At 42.1% G+C, this 22724-nt stretch overlaps 1 protein-coding gene across 2 annotated transcripts in view; it reads left to right on the top strand.

Annotated features, from left to right (window-relative positions):
* Window positions 1-536: 536 nt before the first annotated feature.
* med13a (mediator complex subunit 13a) overlaps window positions 537-22724 on the top strand; it is an 89990-nt gene continuing 67802 nt past the window's right edge. Inside the window, exons 1-3 of one of the 2 annotated variants that reach the window (XM_031311043.2) lie at window positions 537-947; window positions 1061-1163; window positions 10554-10788. In XM_031311043.2, coding sequence (XP_031166903.1) covers window positions 1098-1163; window positions 10554-10788 — 301 coding nt within the window. In that variant the 5' untranslated portion in view covers window positions 537-947; window positions 1061-1097. Of the gene's footprint in view, window positions 1164-10553; window positions 10789-22724 lie in introns of both variants that reach the window. The other variant, XM_035990962.1, reaches the window with a different exon arrangement.

Genomic DNA, 22724 nt, shown 5'->3' with positions numbered 1-22724 from the left:
AATGTATTTGATTGAAATAAATCAAATCAAAGGGCGCATCAATTCATCTTGGTTGCACATGTCAATTGCCAGTGCAACATTACATGCGCTAGGTGGTGCACTGTGTAAGTGAGCAAGTTTATATGGTTTGATCATTGGTAACAAAATCTGTTGCTCAGTAGCGCCACTTGCGCTGGCTTAGCGGCAATACCTATCACTCTTGTGTTATTACAGCCCTCATGACCACGACAGTGTCAAGTTAGCCATACCAAAACACGGAACGTTTTGTCAGGACTGTCAAAATAAAAGGCGCACCGTTTGTTGCATGCTGCAGCATCTTTTTGGGACACAAAGTACCTAAAGGAAATCAAATATATTTTTCAGTAATGATAAATATTATTAACAACTTTAGGTTTTCCTGATGCAATGTTCATACTCACTAGTCATAACATTAACTACATAATTCTATACTTTTACTTTGCCGGAAATGTTGTCTACTTTCTGATGTGTGTCTGTCTGTCTTCAGTTGGCTTGACAAAGCTTTGACCACGAATGAGCCAATAGGCTGTGGAAGGCAGAGTTGTCCCTGTGGCCGCCATTAAAGAAAGGAATCCATGAATTCAAATGGAAACCAACAGGAACCGAGGCTGAAATTATGACCGAAATAATCGTTAAAATATAGGCCGATGCCATCTTTCGAGAGGTTTTTACAGGATGTATTTCGTTTTTAGACTAATGTTTGCGATGGAGGAGTAAGGCAGGACGTCTTTATTTTTTTAAGCAGAGACCGTTTTAGGGCTAAGGGGGAGGGGGAGAGTTGCTTCTTTGCTCTCCTTTTCTTTTTGTTTTATGAACATTTTTCGCTTCCGTTAATTAGTTTTTACTGTGTGTTTTTGAGATGTCGACATAAAGCCAACACAGTCTCTTTTATCCGCTTTTAGCTCCGGTGGAGGAACTGCAATCGGAAGGTTGTTGAATTAACTATCCTCCAGCCAAATGTTACAAAAAATATTTCTCGTTGATTAAGCCTGCACATCTTTGAAAACACAAATTCGCGAATTGTTCTCTATTTCCCGGGAAGTGAAATGATGGAGTGTTGGATTTCGCAGTGAAGAAGGATGAGTTCTTGTTATGTACCAAACGGGGCCAGCTTGGAGGATTGCCATTCCAATCTATTCTGTCTGGTAAGAGATTTAAAACTAAAGGAAAGCAGCCATTTTTAACTAGCTGAACAGGGGCTAAGCTAACGTTAGCCACACACAGACATCAGTTGATAGGAGCTTAGCTAGGCTTACGGCCCTATCGAGCTGACATCATTTCATGGCAACAAGGTATCCCAGTTCGCTGATGTTGCCGTGTTCCCTTGTTGTAACACTTTGTCACTTAACCTAGTTGTAACGGCCTGTCTATCATAATCTTCTTTCTGCTAACGTTACATTTCCATTTTCTATTCACAAACCAAACATTCAAGGTTAACGCCACTCGCTTCTTGTTAAGCTTAATTTACTACATTTCTCAGGATGGACACAGCAACATATCGCTTACTAGGCACGGAAATAAATGTTGTGCATTTTACTGCCAAACACACGACTATGTTTCCCATTGAGTTAGTTGTTGGAGCACTTTCTCCCTTTCGCCTCAACACCTTGTTTATTATTAACTTGCTATCTCGTTGTCATTACATTTCCTCTATGTTTTATCAAGTGCTGACCCGTAAACCAAACACCTCTTGTAGCTACTTCAATTTGCAGTTTAGTGCTATCGCAGAGACTGGGAAACCGCTGAGCGTTTTTCTGTGAAATACTGTGTTTTTGCAGAACACTGACAACTCCTGGAGGGACGAATGTCAATGCCCAACTCGCACACCTTGCCGATAAACGCACGCCCCTTATGCCTTGCCTAGAAAGCTCTTTTTCTGCAATAAGCATGTAACAAGATTGTTTCTGGTAACAGTATTTGTTTGCAAACGTTAATTATTTATGTAATAAGTCAATTTGTCAATGGCTTAATCTCCTTGACTTCATTTTCTAGTATTCACACCAACTAGGGCACAGGCCCCAGGCTGATTATATAATCTCTGGCATGCATTCCTGGGCATTACAATCCTGGGCATTACAAACATCTAGGTAACTACATATCTAAGCTACACTTTCTACTACCATAAACTACACTATGAATTGGGAAGCGTATCATGTTTTCCCCTTTCTCCTTTTCATCATATCATGTTGTCAGTTTTGGCCAGTTGACATCCACACCCTAAATAGTTGTGATTGTGCTCCTACCCACTTGGAGTTTACAGGTATTCTTTAAATCCGTTGTGAGATAAATAGTGCAGTAAGCATCCCCTGTGTAATCCACAGTCTTCACCTCTACAGCATATGGCAAGGTGTTGCTTGTGTGTACAGTTCCTCTTCTGACTGGATAATCAAGAACATGGTCTGAATGTGTTTGTTGTTGCAGTTAATTGGCTTGTCAGCAGGCTTAACACACATTGACATGTAGGTTAGGGGAAGAGTGTAATGCTGCCTCCATGAGCTCCTCTGAACATCCTGCCTCCACAGTTGGAAGTTGGAGATGTGTTTTGTCAAATGAAATAATGTAACCCTAAGTTTTCTTATAGATTAAATGATACAGAACCACTTTGTGGTGCAGGGCCAGAAGTTAAAGACCACAAAGTGCATCGATCTAGATTGATTTCTTAATATACTATGCAAAAAAATGTTATTAAAAGTTAAGTGAAGAGTCAGAGTCGAAATGCATCAATATGTTGACATAGAATGTAGTATAATAACAACGTAATGAAATACTACACTGCTTCTGCCACAAATTGACACAGCTTCAAACTGTCCGCCCCCTAAAGGTAACATTTCATTGCAGAAAATCCCCATTCTCTCAATACTACTTAGCTGGGTCGATTGTGTGTGCTGAACTCGTAATTACAGTGTTTACGACAGCACTTGAAGGCAGCGTTGGCTACAGTGGACAGGCGAGGTAGAGGCTGGTAGTTGTGGTGCTGTGCCTGTCTGGCTGACATTTTCCTGCACACTGAGACTAAGCATAACACCACTGCTGTTATGACTCACTCGCTGAACAGACTCCACTTTGTGGTTTTATAGTGAAAGAATGCGAATACATTGTGGTACTTTTTTCCCTCTTAGTTTTTCAGTGGATAATCTTCTCCGGAGTATGATACTACTTGTTACTTTTTTTTTTTTTTTTTTTCATTTTAAAGCGGGCATATTGGAATTAACTTGGGTGTGTATGCATTCAGTTTCTGTTTCTGGATTATTATGCACCAATGTAGCTGGCTTTTCCTGACATTTGTAGTTTACTGTATGCTTCCATGCATTTCAGCGCCGTAGGTTCTAACCTTTTAAAAAAGCACTTTGCAAAAATCTTCTGTTTGGTGATATCGTTGGATGTGGCATACACTAACTTAACAAGAGTTCTGTTTATAGTTGCGCAAATGAAACTGATCGAATTTGCATTCTCTTCAGCCAAAATTGCAAACACACACTTGTTAGTTTCATGTTAGCTCCATGACAGAGAGTTAACTGAGAGAGAGAGGTGACAAACAGGCAAAGAGACTTGGTACAAGAGGAGCATCTGCGGCATGATTTGAGCAGCTTCACCTGTTGCTTGTCCCATATCTTGAAAGGCAGGAAGGCAGCTGTTTGAACACAGCGTTCCCTACAGATACTCAGAACCTTAAGTGGCCAGAAGGAAGGTGAGCAGCTGGCAAAACAGGGGTCATAACCCCCCCAAGTACGTGTCACCTCAGGAAAACTTTTTTCCCCGTATCCAGTGCCTTTTGGCAGCAGTGTGATTTTGCTTTGGCATATGAAAAGATTAAACTTCTTATGACCCACAAGCAGTTGCTCACATACTTTTAATAACATTTACTAAGACACAGGCAGGTGGAAAACTTGCAGATTAATAGTAGTGCATCAAGTGTTGGAGGCACACTTGCGCGCACAGCCTGCAAAGCATGAACGTTGGAAGGAAATACACTGATATCTGTGGCAGCCTCTGTTTTTGCACACATGCTGCCACTAATTTATTTTGAAAGGATAGAGAGAAGAACAACTGCAGAAGGCACATTTATTCTTGATAGAGCAGTCTGCCTCTTGGATATTGTTGATAAGGAGTAGAGTACTGACGTGTCCAGTCTTCTTCAGTCTCAGGAATACATAAGGACAGAAGTTAATGTTTTGTCTGTAGTCCACAGTTTAGTTCACAGTCTCATGTATTTCGTACGAAATCTGCCAACAGAACAGAGGTACAAACTACAAGCAATGTCACTAAATGTTTCTACACTGTAACTTTTTTTAATGCTATAAAAACAGTTTAACGCCACGTTTTATTCCTAAATAATATAGCCTACTGTACATCTGTACAACTAGAGAGATTGCTTGTTTAAGAAGTAGTGTCTTCAAAGACCTCTGAAGGTTTTACAACATTCAACCTAAATATCAGTTAATGTAGTTTTCTATTGGGATGAAGTTGTAGAAGAAGCATCGTGTTGCAAGAGTTAATTGCAAGGCAGATGTTTCTTACAATGCTTGCAATCAGTCTTTGTTTTTCTGTTTCCAACCCAGAATGTTGTCACCCAGCAGTGCTACACAAACCTTAACAAATCATCTCTGTGCTCAGTGGAATGTGCAAATACAAAGATAAATGTTTAGTGTGCCAACAAGGACAGTTGGTTTTATTCTATTGTTTGTAGAATCATAGTTTACATAGGCAAAATGTTCAGTCTTCATCATTAGTTACATCCACTATGAACCAGCAGTGCAACTATTTGGCTCATTTCCTGTGTAAACAAAACAGATTCTGCTTTAAGTCTCGTGAGAAGAGACCTGTTTCGTTGAAAGTGACTTCAGACATTTTTGTCTAATTTTCCCAAGTAGTGCACTGCCCTTTCACAGACTGATCTCATGAAGTGGCGTATACATGACACGCCAATTGGTATGCCGTTATTGGCATGTTATGAAGACGCACACTCGCTTTTCAGCGTGTTTATCAACGCTGTTTGGCCTCCATTGACTTACATTACCTTGCGTTTTCGTGTGAATTGTCGCCGTAGCGAGTAGTTGAAAGGGCGAAAATCCGCGGACTTTCACCCAGGAGAGCGGGGATCGCGTCTCGCGTGTGATGTTTCCTTCGTTTTCCGCATGTGTTGTTTCCTCACGTTTTTCTTTTCCTAAACCCAACCCAGTTCTTCTTTTCCTAATCCTAACCGTTTTTTCTTTTCCCCCGCGTGTGACGTTAAAACCAACCGTAGCCTCGCGATAACACGCCACGTGGCGTGTATGTTTTACGCTGTGATATGGCAGACTGCCGTCTGCTGTATACAGCGTAGATATACACGCGGATAGCTCAAAATGCGTACAGATAACACGCCACTTGGCTTTAGGAAAGTGAAGTCATGATATCACGTTGCCTTTCAAAACATGCCTGTTTGGAATGGGGTAATTAATTGGCCTTCTGTATTGCTGCTTGCAGCTTTCTCCAGAACCATTGTACTCTGAAATAACTTACAGAAGGCCCCCAAAGCACTTAATATGCAACTGTAGGCCTATACTCCTGACTTACTGTGTACTTGTACTTTAGAGGAAAACATACATTAGCTATCCAGCATTCTATTAGAGTTGAAAATCTCCACCTTGGGGTGCCTGGATAGCTCAGTTGGTAGAGCGGGCGCCCACATACAGAGGTTTACTCCTTGATACAGTGGGCCCGGGTTTGACTCCGACCTGCGGCCCTTTGCTCCATGTCATTCCCCCTCTCTCTCCCCTTTCATGTCTTCAGCTGTCCTGTCAATAAAGGCCTAAAAATGCCCCAAAAATAATCTTAAAGAAAAGAAAATCTCCACCTTGAAGTACATTGTGCTGAGTGATAATGCCTCTTTTTACTTCAACTAAATATTTGAAAGCAGAACTTGCACTGTGCCGTCACAGGCGGTTTTATATGGCATAAGTAAAGCACCTCCTGAATGTGTTTTTATTTTTTTGTAATTAGTTTTATTTTTTTTATTAAACTCGGCCTGTAACACATGTTGCAGGTTCAGTCAGTCGCGGTTCGGCTGCGGCTCACGTAGAGATTCAACGTGTCCGCTTTTTTCCATGTTGCAGTCACACGTCGTGGTAGTTTCAGTGGTAGAAGCAGGGAACCCGACTGAGCAGCGCGAAGAACGGCTGTAGAAATGTGCGCAACAAAACAAGAGCTGGAGAGCCCCAACCTGTAAACACATGTTGCAGCGCGGCTCAATCAGTCACAGCTCTGATGTGGCTTATCTAGAGATTCAGTGTGTCCCCTATTTTATCATTTGCATGTAGGGTAGACAGCATTGAGTTCTTGGCGGATGATCAGTTTTTGGCAAGACACTTGTAGCCGGTGAACCGCAATCAATGAGCCTTGTAGGGATTCAGCAACTCCCCGCCCCTGCTGCTGTACTGCGCATTTGTGGGGACACAGAGATATCCCAATTTATATATAGATTAAGTTCAGCAGGTTTAGACGTGTCATTAAAATGAACTCATCCAGTGGTAGAGCTGCTTTAGATCTTCACTTTCCTCAAACATGTAAGCAAACTGTATATTTGAGACTAACAACTGATCAAAAGTCTGTGTAGTCACTTCAGAACTTTATAGAGTTTCAGTTTCTCACCACATCCACATAGTATTAAGCTCAGTATCTCACTAGAAGTGGGAGGATTTGAGGTCAAACTTATTGGCCTTTCTCTAGCATCCCTACAATGCAGAAGGGAAAAGACTGATCTGATTGTCAGTGATCTGATTGTCAGTGAACACTTTTCAACTCCGCACTGCAGTGGGTCAACATCATTGTATCCGTAACAAACGTTTGCAATACTTACTTCTGTTCTTTAGTGAAATCAAACTTGCACTGTACTAGCAATCGCCAACTTTTGGTAAAACAGTGTTTTTCATAGTTATTGTCACGATAGCACTTAGTGGTTTTCAGTATTGAATAGATTTCATATTATTTTCATGTTTTGGATGAGGGTCCGATAGATCTTAAACTATGATAGTGTTGTAATTTCTTGTTCTTGTTATCTTAAAATAACTATGAGATGCATCTGCAGTGATCATTTATTACAGAGTAATGATTATAAAGATTTGATGTGGCTGTGACAGTTTAATAATGCAGCATCTGTTAATGATAATGTCAGATATTGAGAGTGGAGATTTCATATATAGACTTAAGATAACACAATCCTTTTGATAAGTCATTTATTGCCGAGGATAATTGCTTGTTGACAGTAACACACAGCATTTGGTTATACAGTTTCCTGCACGGTTGCTTTAGTGAAGGTTAGTTTTGTGCCATATATTCTCAAGGAAAGAGTCATTATGTATTCAGTTGCCCACTTGGCAGAGAAACTGCAGCATAGATGCAAACATCCTGATGGTGACAGAAACAGTCCAGAAAAGGTGATGAATAGAACTGCAATGTAAGATGTAGAGTCTAGCCTTCTGCTCTTGTAGGCTGTTGTATTTCATTCACACATTAACAGCGCAGCAGCAGCAGCAGCTTTTATCAGAATTGTAGCCGCGACTGCTAACAGTTACTAAATCTCAGAAATGAACCAGGTCGTGGCCGGGTTAGCTACGCACATAGAGGTTTATTCCTCGACGCAGAAGGTCCGGTGTTCGAGTCCGACCTGTGACGAGTTTCCTGCATGTCTCTCTCTCTCTCTCTCTCTCTCTCTCTCTCTCTCTCTCTCTCTCTCTCTCTCATATATCTAACTGCCTTATCCATTAAAGGCGGAAATGCCCAAAAAATAAATGAACCAGGTCAAAGTTTCTGTACCCATAGGATGTGGTCAGTTGGTTCAAGTTGCCCAACGTGTACAGTTGTACCACAGTGACTGTAGTCAATAACAAGAAGCATGTCAGGGTTTTCTCTGAGTGCCATTTCAAAAGTCACCTGATACCAGGCTGACTGTTAATTAAACTATTTTACCTTCTCTTGACCCCATGTGCATAGGGTTGCTTGTTTGCTTGAATTCAAAGATTGCCTTACGACTCTGTATTGCTTTTTACACCAATTAAAGCTGTTTGTCAGCTGAAAAAGTGTAATAATCAAATGTTTTTTTTTCTATTGTTACTTTTTGAATAACTTGCAGTTAGTTCATAATCCAAGTTGTCATCAGTTCATTTTCATTTGAATGACTAATCAATTAATGGTCTAATGGAACAGAATGGAACTGCTCAATTGCTGACTCGCGACTGAATAGAAAGCCGTTTGCATTGCCCTATAATCTTTTGTTCTTGTACATTCTAACGTTTTCATGGAAGAAGATACAGTAGGAAATGCTTAGGTTGAGAGGCTTTTTTTATCCTCTATATCTATACGAGAAAGGGTTTTTAACATGGCGTAATGTTAATGCAAATACAAGACAATGCAGTCTACCTTGGCAATAACAAAATGTTACAAGGAATTATGTTGCAACTGTATCCACTTCAGTTTACAACTGCATTAGGTCTGGCCTGTAAGAGCAATGGCGATGTACATCTCCCTTCTATTAAATGGTCCTAGGTTACAGTTAGGTCATCTTATAAGGTTCGAGAGCTAACTTTATAACATTAAGTTATTTTTTAATGGCAAAGCAAGCACAGTTGGATAGTATTATTAGCAAAATGTATTATTACCACCAAGTGTGGAATGGGCTAAAAAAGAGAGTTATAAAAGAGTTAGTGAACACTTATTTGAATAAGAGTTATGTAATTCAAAGAAAGGTATCAGTGCCCTGTCTCCAACTTGATGCCTGGCTGTGTTCTGTGTGCAGCACATTGCAATGTCTAGAAGTGTGAAACCAATATCTATGAGGAGAGCCCATGATAAAATATGTAGGGCACTTGAACAAAACCTTTTACACAATGAAACCCAACATACCACTGGGGACTGGCCATGGTCAGTAAGATGACAGGGGTGTTCACTTGCTAATTGCCTATCTGTACTGCTTATGATGTGGTTTCACAGTTAACCGTTGTCCCCGCCATCCTTTTGCATTGTGTGCACAGTTTCCTAGCAAGATGCAGGTGCAATGTAGTGCTTCTCACACTCCAGCAGGAAGGAGCAGCCTAACCCCTGCAGCTCTGTCGTCACACACAGACCTAGCTCTGCTGTTTGTACCTTGGGACTTAACCTCAGCATGTGTAGCAGCTTTTGAATTCCTCAGGAGCCAGATTGTTCATCAGAGATCATGATGTTTTGATCATGCATCCCGACCGCTGCTGCGTTAAAGTTAGGATGACACCTTGGGCTTTTGTATGCTTGTCAGCCACTTTTCCCCTTGAGTTAGTGGCGGAGAACACCTTTAACACATGCCTTCTGTTTATTGATGGTGCATACAGTGTACTTTGTGGAATAACAAGCTTGCCTGTATGCTGCTGTTGTGTATAACTTGGACGTGTACAGGAGTCATAAATAATTTTAGGCGAAACTATTTTTAACCTCAGGTTTATTAATGATTTGTGCGCCAGTGTGTGCTCACTTCGTCTTATTGCTTACTAACTGGTTGTGATCCAGCTCTGCTCCAGCTGACGCCACACAATGCTCTGATTTGACAGTCCCCAACCTACCCCCACCACCACCATCACAACTAACACCACAAAGCTCCCAGCTTATCCCTAGCCAGGCGAAAGACCACTGCTTTCGCCACAACCCACGGGTAATCACTTGTTCAGGCTCAGCGCCTCTGCACTTGAGTTAAGATATCCCCTGAATTGTAATGGATTAATTGGTTGAATATACAGAGGGACAGCTTGCCAACTCAGCCTGAACGGAATAGGGCTGAACGGCATGAAAATAAACAGTCCATGTTCGCACAGTTGCCACAGGATTGCCAGCGGAAATGGGGTTGTACGCCTTAGGCATTGTGTGTGTTTTTTGGGGTAGCTGGTGTGTGTGTGTGTATGCGTGCATGCGTTAAGGTAGACGTGGGTAGTCTGTCGGCGCTTGGATGATAAGCAGCAGTGCTAGCTAGCAGTGGAGCGTAATGTTCCTGCTTTAACACTTAATAACCCCGCCAGTGATTTACTGCCTATGAGGCTTTTTCCTGTGTGTTTTGTTCTCTCTATAAAAGCCAGACAGCGTTTATAGAAAGGCAAAGCACCCCCCAGCACTCACCAATAATGAGGATTAAGGTGGTGAGACCACATTTACCAGCATTAGGTTTTTCCTATTTGTGTTTCGAACATGCTGTTCGTGGTGATATTGAAATCACCTGAAGCAAGTACATAGTTCTTTGCAGAAACAAACAAATGTCCCAATTTTTAAGGGCAATTTCTCGTTTTTATCAACACACTCTGTTTTCTTGTCATTTACTGCGTATCTTTCAATCTTCCCCTTTTCCCGTTTCTGTTTTGACAGCCCGGGTGTCTTGTACTAGTTTGTGGGTGAACTGCCCCATAAAAGAGGATTAATACTTACTCGTTACACTGTGCTCAGCACATGTTTACTCCAAGGTGCTGAGTGGATCCTGAAGCAGCGACTCTGCAAACTCACAATCTCCTTCTCTCCCTCTCTCCCCCTCCCTTGTCTTGCAGGCTGACTTGACAGGGATCAAATGGAAGAGGTTTGTGTGGCAGGGTCCCACCTCTGCACCCATCCTCTTTCCAGTGACGGAGGAGGACCCCATCCTATGCAGCTTCAGCCGCTGCCTGAAGGCCGACGTGCTAAGCGTATGGCGGCGCAGTCAGCGGCAGGGGCGGAGGGAGCTTTGGCTCTTCTGGTGGGGGGACGACCCCAACTTCGCCGATCTCATCCACCACGAGCTTGCAGGTGGGAGCCCCTTTGCATACACATAAGGGCATGTCATTTGGAAAAACAATGTATGTTTTATGAAGCTGTGCATTTACATCCTCTTTATGCTGCTTCCTCACTACATGGAGATCAGAGGTCAGGGTCAGAAACTGAACAACACCCAGGGTGCTTGTAGAGATTCAGTGATTGAGTTCAAGGGAACAGGGAGGTGGTTCTTATAGTTAAGGAGCAGTAATTTGCCCTTCTGCTGCATGATAGTTACAGATAGTAGTTTTTCCAGTTGTTTTGGCAAATTAGATGATTAAAGAGATAGAGAGAGCACTGCTATTCTATGTCTGAGCCTCTATTCTGGCAAGAAAAATAATCTATGAATATGAAATTCACCTCCCCCCAATGCACCTTTTGTTGGATTTATTCAAGGTTATAAAGCTAAAAGAGTGATGGCTGTAAAAGATAACGTGAAGTGTAGAGGGCTGGCAGCTTTTGTAAAAGAAGCACTTGAACATCGATCACTCTGTCAAGATATCTTATTGGTTGTACACTGAAAAAGGATAGAGATTTCACTGCTTGATTGTCAGGTAGCCACGGGGTAGGTACCCTGTAAAGGCCCTGACACACAAGGCAGATGGCAAAATAGTAGTAGCGACGAAGGCCGACTGTGGCGTCGCTTCGTGTCTCCTCACGTCGCCTGTGCTTTGGTCAAAAAGTTGCACTTGAACACACTGCAAAGATTACAGTCGACGGCCAACTAGCACGTACGTTCTGCAACTCCAGCAGGCGGCGGTTATCTGTTCGTCATTCAAAAAGGGAAACCGGATATATAAACCGTTAATATGATACATACAACAAAACGGCGTTTGCCTGGATCAGGCAGCAGCAGTGCAGAGCCTACGGTCCCTCTGCTTCACTCCCCGCCTGGACGACCGCGGACTGGATTGTCCGTCTCTCGGGCTGTCATCCATTTCTCATGGCAAAGAAGTCTCCCTGCGGTGGGAAGTGGAAGGGCCGAGCGGCCCGCTGCATCCGGCTGACTAGTTAGCTAACTTGCTAATTCCACACACCATGCCTTCATGCTACACTGGTTACAGAAAATGAGCCGAACAAACTGGTCAGTCATCTGGCGAGAGCAATGTGCTTTCCTACGATGTGACAAGAGTGTGTGAATAAAACACTTACTAATTTAGTGGCTTGTTTACGCTTCTGTGTGGCTCTCTCAACTTTAATTGTTTGCTTGCTTTCTTCACTTTTGTTTTTCTTGTCGTTCACTAATTCGCTTAAGCTGAATAGCCAATCAGGGGGATTCCTCTCACTGATGGCAAAAAGAAGTCGGGCGAAAGTCAATGAGTTGCGACGGTGCGTGACACACCGCAAAAACTAGGGCGACAGATGCTCACTGTCCGCCCAACTTGGACCTGCAGCCGACGATCTTGGTGTGTCAGCACCTCAAGTGAGAGCCTTAGGGAAACATTAAAATCTGTGTAATTTGATACCTCCCTAATGCCCCCCCTACCCTCCTCTGACTGAAGCCAGCCAGCCAGGCTGGTAGTGCCAACAGCTGTAGGGCAACTCCCTCTCCCTGGAGACACTGGGCATCAAGCTGTCTTATTATTTCATGTTTGTTTGAGAGAGGGTTATGATATCTAAGTGACCGCTACTGGCACAGTAGAACAAGTAATCTAAATTCGCCATTTCACAAAGGATGAAGAAGTGAAGAAGGTATGAGAAACTGAGCTCAGTCCGATTTATAACTTTCGTGATAAACACCGCAAACAGGAGCAGCCATGCAGGAACGAGGCAAATGCATCCACCCCTCACTTTCATCTTTTCCCTCTTTAGTAACAGTAACATTAGTGGTGGAAGATGGAAAAGCCCACCTTTATGTATGCTCTCTGCCATGTAGATTGAACTTTGGAGGCTGAACCAAGCACAGCCCGTCTGTGACCCTCCTTCATTATGGGACATTGTGCCTGAATTGGACTCAAAATGGGACCTGAAGGCAACGATGGGCAGCTCATTCAGGCCTTACAGGTCCTGGCCCTCTAATAGTGTGCTACATTTGAAGTGGGATGGGGTGGTATGGAGAATCTATATTTGGAAATTGTTGAAGTCACTGCTATGTTCTTAAGCCAGTTTTGGGGAGATTAAACATGATATGTATGTGTTTCAGGAGATCGAAATTAAATAGTTGAATATTGACCAGAAAATCTGCGCAGCATTTTCCTCCCTGGTATTTAAAAACCAAAAGATGAATCATATTTTGGCAGGATTCTTGGCAGGTCTTGTTTCAGATCTGGTGTTCTTTGAATTTGTATATAAACAACACGTCTAGAGCACATCTGTTCCTCTTGAGAATGATGTTGACGTGGACATTCACTGAGACGTGCATCCATGTGAGATTTTGCATATTCCCCACTCACCATGTTTCTCGAGTGTTTTGCACCCTTTATCTCAGTGTGAATGGTTCCCAGAAGGGTGGTGTAATCTGTGTTTCCTGTTGTGGAAGATGCTGCTCCCTTCTCTCTAGTGGAAGATCTCTTCCTCCTGCTTCTTGAGCCTTTCCCTCCTGTAGCCGCTGTGGGGCTCTGCCAGTGAAATGAAGCGAGCAGCCTTTCTAGATGGATCTTAAGTCAGCCAGAGGGACTCTTTTTCTCCCCCAACCTCTGATCTGCAGCTGCTGATCAGTCTGTTCAAGATGGTGTGTCCTGAGACCTGATAACACAGCTGAGGGAATGGAGGAATGTCAGGACCTCTGTCTAGATGGCTTTACCTGTATATGTGCACATGTTTGTACCACTGAGGAGTGGATGCCGATACAGATACCAGCATTTTAGGCAGTATCGGAACATCTCTAGTTGAAACCTGTGTCTGGCAATTTCTGTTTTCCCAAACCGTCAATCTGACATTCACACCCACTTCACGCTGTGATTGGCCAGCTGTAGTATGTAGCCTATCTCTCTAGCTCTCTTTTTGATTCTTTACACATCTATTTCTGTCACTTTTCATGTGAACAACTGAAATGCTATGAATGCCTTCCTGGAGAGACTATCTGAAAATATGTGCCATTATCCCCATATTTAAAAAATATTGTTGACGATCAGCTCTTCACCCTACCTCCATAGTGTGGCCGTTCTGAACCGCTATGAACCCCTTTGCCTTCCGATTCGGCCCTTAGTGCAGTGGTCTGCAGTCAGTCCTTCTCTTATGTCCCCAGATTCCTGCTGGTATTCACTCTGACCATCTAATAGGGATTAAGGGGAGGTCACGTGAATGCTGATAGAATAAAAAAATGTACACTGAGCACCAGGATTGAAGCTCACTGCTCTGGCAGAGTGTATGCATGTGTGTAACCCAAGAAGTAGGATGATGTTTGACAATCTATTGCGTTTGTGCACTCTCCTGGCTGCCTGTTGCCTGTGGAAGTGGAAATGGTCAGATACCAGTGGTTACGTTAGACTTTCTTATTGTTCGTCACTTTGACGGACAGGGTCGTACAAATGTAGTCATAATCTATTATAACCTGTAATTTAGATTTTTTTTTTTTAATGATAAGACATACATTTAATTTTCATTCATTCGTTTTGATTTTTAAATAATTAATGACACTACCACGGTGTTTTCCTAGTTCAGTGTTTACCATTGCACTTTACACTGCATACATTAGCCTAGCAGCAAGCTTTTCGGGGTTAACGCGCTTCACTTTACCGGCAGTATTGACAACAGAAGACACCACTGTGTCTGAGAAGCTTGTTGTTTTCTGTTCACTTTTAAATCACTTAATTTGTCTTTGCTATCTCTTTTTCTTACAGCCGCACTCATACACTACTCTCACCGCTCGCTCTCCTTGCGCGACCACACAGGCACTGATGTCACTCACTTAAAGCACCCTGCCATTCTCGCTCTGACTTATGCTACTCTCGTAAAGGGGTTACGGTTAACCGCCATATCGCGGTGATACATCGCTTCTTCACCGTGGTAAGAAAAACTTCATTCTGTCACAGCCCCAATAATTAAAATATACAAAACAAGAGACATTGACCGTGCACTTTTCATGTCAACACCACATGATGCAGGTGAATGATTTTTTTTCTTGCAGCAGCCGCTCTGCGAACGGTACGCATAGCATTCATGTTCAATGTAGCCTGCCTGTAGCATCTCCATCCACAGAGCGGAGCAGAGGAGAGACTGGTGAATGCTAAGAGGGTTGTCAGTACTAGTTACAAACAGGCTTAAATTATTAAAATTACGGTAGATAACCCTCAGTGTTCTGATCTGTCAAAGTAACGGACGGCCTTGTGATTGTTCCATCATTGTTAAAAATATTCTGCCTTTGGGGGCGACCATTAGAGATGGTCCGATACCATTTTTTGCTTCCCGATACCGATTCTGATACCTGAACTTGCGTATCGGCCGATACCGAGTACTGATCCGATACCAGTGTGTCATATATTTTATTATGTTTTAACAACTGTATACTACTATCCCTGTATGGATGTGATATTATTTCTATCTTTGTTGTCAGTCTGGCTCAGGTTAAACTCTTTGTGAAACATGAAGAAACACAAACAATGAACGCCACAGAACTTTCTTTTATTCTCCAGTTTGACAGCCAGTTATAACGGAAAAAGAACATTTTATTTTTTTTTATTATTTTATTTTAGCTTTATTTAACCAGGAAGAGACTCATTGAGATTAAAAATCTCTTTTTCAAGAGTGTCCTGGCATAAACATAAATAAACTACTTTAACGTAGATTTTCTTTAGGGCTTTATTACGTGGTATCGGATCGGTGCATAAACTCCAGTACTTCCCGATACTGATACCAGCGTTTTAGGCAGTATCGGAGCCGATACGATACATCTCTACCGACCATTGCGCCACCAGCCCAACCCATGCACTCAACTGGAATGTCACAACTGTTGTTGCCTTTGAACCCCCACACAGTTTTCTTCCACTAGTTTGATGGATTTGTTTGCCTTTGGTCCGAGCCGGTCTGGGGAATAAAAAGCTTTCTCTTCTTTTTGGGTTTTGAGTCTCTCTTTAGTCTTAATGCAATGTTGGTGGTAAACATGAAAATCCACTCTTTTCCTTTCATTTCGGCAATCTGAAATGGCGCTTACGCATTCCCCACACCCCCTTCCACCCTCATTAGATTAGCGGCCTGTGAAAGTCTTTTAATTTTGAGCAAGTGCCATTTTTGTATACCAGTGTGCCAGTAATCCCTTCTCTCCAGGGAGATGAGGGGGAGAAGGAGCGAGCTAGGGAGATGAGAGTAGTGAAGGGCGGAAAACTTGAGGGATCTTTTAATGTTGGACCCTTAATCACCATTGAAGTAAGGGTAACCATCAAGCCCTTTCTCTAAACTGTTGGACAACCTGCCTTGCTCGTTTTAACACAACAAGAAAACTAATTCCAATCTACCCCTGGCCATGCCGACAAATTATTCCCAACAAGTGATTGCCTTCCCCCTCCCACTGGTAAGGCATGTTTTCTTATGCAAATGCCATGCTCTCTTCATTGTCATCTCACCTCAAAAGCTGGTGGAATCTCCTGATCAGGGGCATCCAAAGCGAAAGATAAATGGCTGCCTTTTACTCCCCTCAGAGACCCACTGATCTTTTTTTTTTTTTTTGCCTAAAAATTAGGAATGGATGTCTGTCTCTGAGTGTAAATGCTCTGTGGTACATTTCTTACTAGTCTCCCCCTGCCCATTTTCCCACCCTGCATAGCGTCCCTCCCATGTATGTGCCCCACTTCGGCTTCCACAGCTGGCAGTCTAGCACCACGTCTCCCTTGTGTTTCCTAGTTCCCTGTTGGCTTAGCTGCATGTGACCCTAGAGTGGTAGGCTTCACCTTGCAGCCATTCTTTACCTTTCTGATTAAGTTGAAGGGGAAACTCAAAGAACACCGATGTAGGAAAATTAAGCAAACGTCTGTTTTGATAAATCCATTTAATTTGGGTGTTGCATGCTTAGGTTTGTAAAACCTCTATCCATGCATATTCCTCTCTTACTGAAGGTTTCGAAGGGAGAGATGATCATCTGCTGTCTCCACCGTGGTCCCTGGAGCTCACACACATCCATTCAACACTGGGTGTTGGGTCAGATCTCTAGAGTAGGAGAGTGGGGGAGGGAAGAAGAAGACTGCTTTTATATTGCCCATCTCTTCCACTAGTTGATGAACACAGTTTGGGATCCATCCAGGGATAGAGGGAAGAAAAGCTTAATTTAGCAGCACTCTGTGAGCCTATTTTCCACAATGATCTTCTTACAATTGTTTTTGTTTGTGCTAGTATGCAGTCATTTCTTTGATTTTTTTTTTTTTCTTGCTTTGCTAAGTTCATAGGATTTATTGTGTTCTTGTTTTAGCCCTCTCCTCTGTGCCTATTTGAATCAATGTTGAAATGAAAACAACCCTGCTCTGCACCTCAGGGCAGAATATCCAATTCCAAAGGGCATATTTCAGTAGTCTGTGGAGTTGTGTTGGCTGAAGGTCTCACTGTTTTACAAGTCAGACAAGTTTTTCCCGTCTTCTGTGAAGAGCTCACAACTTGATAATTATTGAACTGCCCTCATATCTGTGATCTATACTCAGTTTGAAGCACTACCTGCAGAATACAGATGTTTGTTGACAACAAATTTCCACAGAATTGAACTTGTGTTGAAATGATATGTCTGCTCTTTATTTCGGAGGGTGGAGACATGATCATCATTTAATTATAGGGATAATGGCGCATATTTTCAGACAGTCTCTCCTGGAGGACATTCATATTGTTGGGGGAGGGGGGGGTCAAAAAAATATTTGACCATCCAACATGCAGTTGGTGAAGTATGGAGTATACTAACAGCTTTACACCTTTTGTGGCACAAGCTTTCATTGATCATCAGCGAGCCTGTAGTGAAAAGTGATCTCCATATAATCATAAGACTATTCCTGCCTTCTCATATCCAATACAGAGAAAACCCCAAGTGTGTGCGACAGCGAACATCAAAATGCATCTAGAAATGCAAACGGGTCTTACCGATGTGCGATTGGTTTAAGGTTGTTGAGAAGTACCCTTTTAAATATACTCAACAGGCTGATTTATTGGTTGTGTGGCACGCTGATGTGTTGCTCTTGGTACACTTTAAATTCAGTTTTTTTTTTGTAATCTTTGTTAAACAGCTGTGATTTTAAAACACTTATTGTTTTAAAATAAATAAATCATGTTTGTGTGATTGGTGCTGCTGCCATGAAGCTGCTCTTTCTTTTGTTACCTGGTGCTTGTTTCCCATAGTAGTATCTGCTTTCCCCACTTGTCTGCTTTGAGAAACTTGCCTGTGGATTTTAAGCGTTAAATCTTTATGACTTGACACATCTTGACAATATGAAAATGTAGAATCATATTTGTCTATTACAGAGCCATATTCTTAGCAAAATGTCAAGCCATCTGATATGTGGTTGTGGTTGACTTTGCACTTGCAATCCTATTTTAAAGATTGTAAAAGCATATTTGCTCTCTTGGATAGTGACAGGAGTGATGACACAAAAATGAATGTGATACAGATTCAGTCCCATGTTGATGTAAGGCTCATTGTATACACTGCAGCCTAGTGGATGCCCAAGGCAAGGATTCAGAAAAGACAAATGCCACCTACTCTTTAGAATTTCCAAATGTTATTGACTTGGACAGCTTGGGAAAGTCAAACTGAATTTTAAAACGGTGTCCAAAAGCTTTAAAAGTGGACAGTGAAGTGTATACGACATGAAGTCCTGGCTATGGCTAAAGGCTCAGACACGCCAAACCGACATCAAAGAACTAGTGGCGACGAAGGCCGACTGTTGTAACTCTCCATACCAGCAGGTGGTAGTAGTCTGTATTTTTATTCAAAAAGAGAAACCGGAAGACTGACGGGGCGGATTCAAGATGCTAGTTAGCCAGCTAGCACATCAACAACACATTCCGATTTTGAAAGAACAAATTATGTTTACAGTGCGCTCGCAAACTATAACACAAAGAATTGCATTTCTTTCTTTTTGGAATGAGATTTAAACTTCCTGTTAATACCGTAAAAGCTGTATTTTCTCTTCAATTGGTCCCAGCAAATGGCATATTCTTATTTTCTGTACTTTTTGATCACCACCAAACAACACTGGAAATACTGAGTTTTGGTGAAGGTTTGTTGGTGTGGCTGTGGTCACAGAATGGCCATGGATGTATATCACAGATAATTATGTGGTTAACCTTGGCTCAGGATTTGTGGTGCCTTTTTTTGTTTCTCCTTCAAGGATGGTTCTAACTTGAGTGTACAACCCAGAGAATGATGAATAGATAAACCAAGACTCTCAGGAGAAAAAAGTAGAGGAGGCCGATGGCTTTTGTGCTTGGGGGATCAATTTTCCAGGGCTAATATCCTGCCTGTGAACCACCCTCCGCTTTCCTCTTTTCCTCCTGCTTCATCTCCCTCTCCTGCTCTCTCTCCGTTGACTGGCACAGCGCAGGGACTCGACCATGCATGCAGCTCTGGCCCATGGGTGCAGTCGCTCTCTCTATCTATCTCTCTTTTCCCTCTCTGTTCAAGAAATATTCATTAATAAGTAATGGAGCTTTTACAGAGCACCATTGGTGCTCTCTCTCTTTCTTTGCAGATAAGGATGAAAAGGAGGAAGTGGAGGAGAAAACCTTCTGGCCAGGCTTGGTAGAATCCCCCTGAGCACAGTCGATCACAAGGCATTAATCTTGCTGTTTAATGACCGACTGCAGCTCTAATTGCTAATACACAGACGAGCAACTGGGAGGGGGGCTCAAATACTTTCCCCTTAGCTTTTACTAACTTTCTACCAATTTTTACTTGTCAGTTTACATAGACCCCAGAAACATCCATGTGCTATTTTGTGATAAAAACCGTAGAGTGAAGATATTGGTATATGAAAACTACACGACCTAAGGAATCCATTGGTACCAACCATGCCATGCTAGCATGTTGGGAAGGCGGTTCCATAACAAATTCAAAATTAGGCAAAATTAGGCAAAATTTTGGCGAGGGAAAAATTGGCATGACCATTTTCAAAGGGGTCCCTTAACCTCTCACCTCAATATATCTGAATGAAAATGGGTTCTATAGGTACCTGCGAGTCTCTCCTTTAAAGACATGCCCACTTTACTTCCATTCTAACTTACTTTTTTTTTGTAGCGTCTTAAAATATGAATGAGGATAGTGATAGGTAGATACTTGCTACAGTTGCATTTCTAGTAGTGATAAAAAGGCAGAAATGTTTTCTTTGATTCACTGCTGTAGTCTAACGCCGCTTCTTCTCTTCAGTCAATCTCTAGCTCGCTCGACCACATACTGTGCTTGCGGGCGCTCGTTAAACCTCGGTCTGCCATTTCAACCAGTTGACCGTTTGTAATTGACTTGACCAGCTGACTTCGCAATTGGCTGTTGAAACAGGTGACGCCCCAGCTGAGTCACAGGCACCACCATCAGCTGGCCTGAGTCAAGCTGAGACGGGCCGGTTCAGACCACTGCAATGTTCTAAAACGGTTTCATCTTGTTGTGAATCTTTGGTCTGAACTGGGCTTTAGTCCCCATAGTAGCCATTTCATTGTAGTGAGACCATTATTTGAAACTTGACCTCACCGTATAAACTGACCAATTGTGAGCTCATGGATAATCACAGCCTCATGAAGCTTTACAACCACAAAGTAGAGAACGAGGGCATTCAGGGAATGTATTGCTTTCCTAGGTATATTGACAACAATTTCCAGAACAGAAGTGCTCACCATCCAATTGCCGAAAAATGCAATTCTTACAGAAATCTCCAAATGTCCTAAGGTTTTAATACCAAATCAAAGCACGGACTTTTCTATGATGTTCCTTTACGGTCTTGGTGTCTTAATGTGGTATTTTGGAGGGACTTTTGACCATTTTCTAAATCAATTTTCGAGTGAGTTTCGAGGTTAAATTTAGCAGCAAATCTGTGTAACAAATGGTAAAAAAAAAGACAAAAATGGTGGGGACAAAAAAGAGTGTGGAGTGGAAGAGGTTAACGTGCGTTTCATTTTGGGATAAGCAGAGTACGGATGCTGCACTGTATCTCGATGTTATTAGTTTTGTTTTCTTGCTAGAGGTAGATGCAAGTATTCTTAATAGAGCCGCTGTGCAACTGCTTAAGAGCTCTTATAAAGGTCAGCTCATCTGGGCCTGCTACACAGGAGGCAGAGACATGAAAGTGTCCTAGCCATCAGCTGATCTCATAAATCTTTATCTAAATGAGGCCACTCATCTTTCACCCTGTGCACTGACCACCGCACACCATGTCCCACCCTCCCATTACATGTGCACTCAAAAAGCTTGCATTTTGGGTCACATATAAAAAAAATAAAAAAATTTATATATATATATATATATATATATATATATATATATTTCAACCATGGATGCCTAAAGTGTTCATTATAACCATCTACTACATTAAAACTGAATATGTGCACAAAGTTAAGTACATGAGGTGAACCTTTTTAAATAGAACGTAGCCCTGCAAAAAGCACATTTGCTACAGGCAGTTTGGGTAATGTTAATGTACTCTAAGGAGGAGGTGAGGATTTAATGTTTTTAAAGTGTTTTTAAAGTGTAAGTGTTTTTTTTCATACATGTTATGTCTGCTATGCGATAGTAAACGTCACGTAGGGCTCTAAGAATTTTGTCAATGACATTTCAATGATTAATCGACGATTAAAGAAAATAATCGGTTGATTAATTTATAATGAAAATAATTTTCAGCTTTTAATTCCAAATAAGATTGTGCAAAAAGATGGTTAAACTGAGGATTTGTTCAGTTTGTTGAATAGCTCTGTGCTACCCTTTGCTATTTTGCAGCTTGCAATCTCTGTACACGAATCAAGTGTCACAGGACAAGTTATAACCCACCTTTTTTTCATCAACTATATCTGCGGACTATCTTTTATCTTTCGAAGTGTAAATGGTTTTCTATTCAGGGGAACGTCATAAGATGCTGCTGTTTTTAGATGTTTTTTTTTTTAATGTGATTTGGAGAGTTGAGGCTTTTGTTCTTGCTTTTTTCCCCAAAAAAAAGTCTAATGGGTTTCACTCAAGGACCTGAGAAGACAAGTGCAAGAAAGAAAACAAACAATGGGGGGGGAAGATTTGTCATAGGGCAAAGGCAAGTCCTGTCTGTCCCGGAGCAAAGAGTCACCCCTGCCCTGGATGTTTGGTTTTGTGTGGAAAATAAGTTTTTTTTAAGAAGTTGCATTGCCATTTCTAGTGTCACATTGTGTACATCGAACTTGCATAGACTTCAACTGCAACATTTTTTGTCTCTGTGTCTATCTGAAGAGGGGAGTGTTGCTGCAGGCGCTGCATGATGAACGTGAGGTCGTTAGGAACACTTGATGTAAACCAGACGCCTGTTTTAGAGCTGCTCGGCGCTCAGGGGAGAGACTGAGGAGGAACAAGTGACAGAGAGGAGGAGGCACGGGGCAGATGTGGTCTTGGCAGAGGAAAGCAGATGGGATCGCCATGGCAGTTGATGTAAAAGTAGGTGTAGGGAGATTTCTGCCAGTTTTACAGAAGAGCCATCGTCCACAGAGTACTGGAGTAGGACTGAAGGTATAACTGCAAAATGCAAGCTGGGTTGATGTCACTCTTGCCATAGATTTGAGCCCTGCTGCTCTCCTCATTTTCCTCTGTCTTTCAATTATCAGTCACACTGATCTGTCTCTTCAGCCAGCAGTTTGGCCTAAATCCTATTTTGTTTTATTTTTTTCCTGTCCTTTCTCGTAATCTGCTGTCAGTGCCTTGTTGACTTTTTGCCCTCTTGCCTGCCAGTCTCTCAGAATGCCAGACCAGCTGCCAAAAAAGCGTTCCTGATCCCATGCATACTCGATCACATCTACATTTACTAGAAAGTTAAATGGCTGTATACTGTTGTTGATTTTTTTTCCTGCAGTTGCTGTTC

This window comes from Sander lucioperca, chromosome 13, assembly GCF_008315115.2.
Source record: "Sander lucioperca isolate FBNREF2018 chromosome 13, SLUC_FBN_1.2, whole genome shotgun sequence".
Classification (NCBI taxonomy): Eukaryota; Metazoa; Chordata; class Actinopteri; order Perciformes; family Percidae; genus Sander; species Sander lucioperca.
The sequence above is the reverse complement of the archived record's forward strand: the minus strand, read 5'-3'. Positions and strand labels throughout refer to the sequence as shown.